Source organism: Nicotiana tomentosiformis, chromosome 10, assembly GCF_000390325.3.
Source record: "Nicotiana tomentosiformis chromosome 10, ASM39032v3, whole genome shotgun sequence".
In the NCBI taxonomy this organism is placed as follows: domain Eukaryota; kingdom Viridiplantae; phylum Streptophyta; class Magnoliopsida; order Solanales; family Solanaceae; genus Nicotiana; species Nicotiana tomentosiformis.
The window spans coordinates 46546403-46550165 of record NC_090821.1 but is presented as its reverse complement, the minus strand read 5'-3'; the positions used below and the strand labels follow the sequence as shown (position 1 = coordinate 46550165).

Below are 3763 nucleotides of genomic sequence, written 5' to 3'. Positions count from 1 at the left end.
CTTTCAAAGATATTTACGAAGCCACAAAGCTGAATCCCGCAATTCGAATAGAAAAATAAGAACAACAATACCAACAAACGACACAACATCACCCTTCATAAAAAGGGGAACTAGTACTCAAAACGACCTATCGGATCGTTATATTCTCCACCGCTAAAAGATACGCTTGTCCTTGAACGGATATAAAAATATACATAGACTAGTAAAAAGATGTGGATATCTACTTCTCATGTCGGAATCAGACTCCCAAGTAACCTCCTCAGTCGACTGACCTCTCCAACGCACTTTCACCAAGGGAATATCCTTAGACCTCAACTTTCGAACATGCGGATCTAAAATAGCCATCAACTCTTCCTCATAGGTCAGATTCTCATCACGCTGCACCATACTGAAGTCCAAAACATGTGACCTATCTTCATGGTACTTCTGAAGCATGAAAACATGAAATACCAGATGTACCCCTACTAGGCTTGGAGGCAATGCAAGCCTATGAGCAACCTCCCTAACCCTCTCTAAGATCTCAAATGGGCCAATAAACCTCGGGTTGAAATTGTTCTTCTTTCCAAGTCGCATCATGTCCTTGATAAGCAAAACTCAAAGAAGAACCTTCTCACCCTCCATGAAATCCATATCAAGAACCTTCCTATCCGCACAACACTTTTGCTTGGATTGCGCTGTGTGAAGCCGCTTGAATCAATTACACCTTCTCTAAAGCATCATGAACTAAATCTGTGCCTAACAATCTAGCCTCACTTGGCTCAAATCAACTAATCGGAGAACGACATCGCCTCCCATATAAGGCCAAATAAGGGGACATCTGGATACTCGACTAGTAGATGTTGTTGTAGATGAACTCCACTAGAGGTAGAAGCTGGTCCCACTGACCTTCAAAATCAATAGTGCATGACCTTAACATATCCTCCAAAATCAGAATGGTCTGCTCGAACTGCCCATCTGTATGAGGGAGAAAGATAGTACCCAACTCAATCTGCATGCCCAATTCATGCTGCACGGCTCTCCAAAAGTATGAAGTGAACTACATGCCACAGTCTGAGATGATAGAAATAGGCACACTGTCCAAGCGAATTATCTCCCTTATGTAAATTTGAGCCAACCGCTCTGAAGAGTAGGAAGTCATCATCGGAATAAAATGCGTGGACTTGGTCAATCGGTCCATACTGACCCAAACAACATCATATTTCCTCAAGGTTCATGCTAGGCCTACCACAAAGTCCATAATGATGCGCTTCCACTTTCACTCTGGTATCACCAACCTCTTAGTCAAAACACCGGGTTTCTGATGTTCATATTTCACTTTTTGACGATTCAAACACAATTAGATATGTTCAACAATATATTTTCTTCATCTTTCGCCACAAATAATGATGCTTCAAGTCACGATACATCTTTGTGACACCTGGGTGAATAAAATACCGTGAGCTATAAGCCTCCTGAAGGATCAACTCTCTCAACCCATCAACATTCGGAACACAAATCTGGCCCTGAAGCCGCATAACACCATCATACTCAATCACGACCTTCTTAGCACCACTCCGCCATATCATATCCTTCAATACCAACAAGTGAGGATCATCAAACTGGCAAGCCTTGATGTGCTCCAACAAAGATGATTGAGCCACAATGCAAGCAAGAATCCTAGGAAGCTCCAAAATATCCAACATCACGAACCTGTTAGCCATATCTTGAACATCCATGGCCAATGGCCTCTCCACTGCCGATATAAATGCCAAACTACTCATGCTCTCCGCCTTCATACTTAAGGCATCGGCTACCACGTTAGCCTTCCCTGGATGATACAATATTGTGATGTCATAGTCTTTCAATAACTCCAACCATCTCCGCTATCTCAAATTAAGATCCTTTTGCTTGAATAAATGTTGGAGACTCCGATGGTTCATGTACACCTCATATGGCACGCCGTATAAATAGTGCTTCCAAATCTTGAGCACGTGAACAATGGCTACTAACTCCAAATCATGAATATGGTAGTTCTTCTCATGGAACTTCAATTGACGAGACACGTAGGCAACCACCTTACCATTCTGCATCAATAACGCACCAAGTCCAATGCGCGATGCATCACAATACACAGCGTAAGACCTCAAATCTGTGGGCAATACCAACGCTGGGGATGTAGTCAAGGCAGTCTTGAGCTTCTGAAAGCTCTCCTCACACTCATCAGACCATCTGAAAAGAGCGACCTCTCGAGTCAACTTGGTCAATGGGGCTTAGATAGATGAAAATCCCCTCACAAACTGGCGATAGTAGCCCGCCAAACCGAAGAAGCTCCAAATCTCTTTAGTTGAAATAGGTCTAGGCCAATTATGAGCTTCCTGAATCTTCTTAGAATCCATCTTGATACCATTAGAAGACACAACTTGACACCAAAAGGCAACTGAGTCCAATCATAATTCACACATCGAAAACTTAGCATATATCTGACGATCCTTCAAAGTCTGAAGTACAATCCGTAGGTGCTATTCATGCTCCTCTCTACTACTAGAGTAAACCAGAATATCATCAATGAAACCCATCATAAAAGAATCCAAATAAGGATGAACACTCGGTTCATCAAATCCATGAAGGTTGTTGGTGCATTAATCAAACCAAATGACATCACCAAGAACTCATAATGACCATAGCGGGTCCTAAAAGCTATCTTAGGGACATCTGATGCATTAATCTTCACTTCACTACAACAAATTTGATTATCAATGACAAATTATTTTATCACTTAAAAGTCATATTTGGTCACAAATAATCTTTTGTGACAAAAAATAATCTGTCAATCTTTCGTCTCGAAAACACCGTCACTAAAAATATACAAAGACAATTTTGTGATTCGTCACTAAATCAAGTTATATTAGGGATGAAATTCTTTTTCGTTCCCAAATGCCGAGTATTTGTGACGAACATATTTGTCTTGAAAAATGTAAAAAAATTGTTGTTAAAGGTATCAAGTCGTTGCTAAAAAGTCCTTTAATACCAACGAATCTAATTCGTCACTAACTATAATTTTAATTAGTGACGATGCCAATTGTCTCTAAAGCTAAATGTAATTTGTAGTTAAAAGAATGTGATTACGTCACTAAAAGAGACTGTTTTAAGTACAAAAGTAATTTTTGTCTCTAAACATATAATTTAGTGACCTATTTTTTGGTCTGAAAAAGGAAAAACATTCATAGCTGAAACTATTTTTATGTCACTAAAAATTGTGCTATTAGTGACAAAACTAATTTGTTACTGTATGTGTATTAATTAGGGACAATTTCAATTGTCATCAAATTACGTTAACTTGTAGTTAAAAATATAATCATGTTATTAATAAGACGATATTTCGGGACAAATTATTTGTCACTAGATGTAACCAATTTGTGATGAATGAATACATAGCAATATGATTGGCTACCTAGTGTAACGACCCGACTTGTCGTTTTAAGAATTAATGCCCCGTTCAACGACTTAAGGTCTTGAGCAGCTTCGTATTATGTGTATTGACTTGCGTGCGTGGTTGAATTCAGTTACCGGATGATTCGGGGTGATTTGGGACACTCGATCCCTAAAACGGCAGCTTAAGTCTTAGGATTTTGACCATAGTTGGAATGTATGAAAACGAGTCCGGAATGGAGTTCCGTCGGTTCCGTTAGCTCCGTTGGGTGATTTTGGACTTAGGAGCGTGTCTGAAAAATTATTTGGAGGTCCGTAGTGGAATTAAGCTTGAAATGGCGAAAGTCGAATTTTT

General features: G+C 39.7%; 1 protein-coding gene across 1 annotated transcript; it reads right to left on the bottom strand.

Moving 5' to 3' along the window:
- Nucleotides 1-893: 893 nt before the first annotated feature.
- LOC138900113 (uncharacterized) lies at nt 894-2375 on the bottom strand. The gene is made up of 4 exons (XM_070186820.1): nt 2278-2375; nt 2060-2208; nt 1435-1807; nt 894-954 (listed from the first exon to the last, which is right to left on the bottom strand). The coding sequence occupies exons 1-4, from the start codon at nt 2373-2375 to the stop codon at nt 894-896; spliced, it is 681 nt and encodes a 226-aa protein (XP_070042921.1).
- Nucleotides 2376-3763: the final 1388 nt, after the last annotated feature.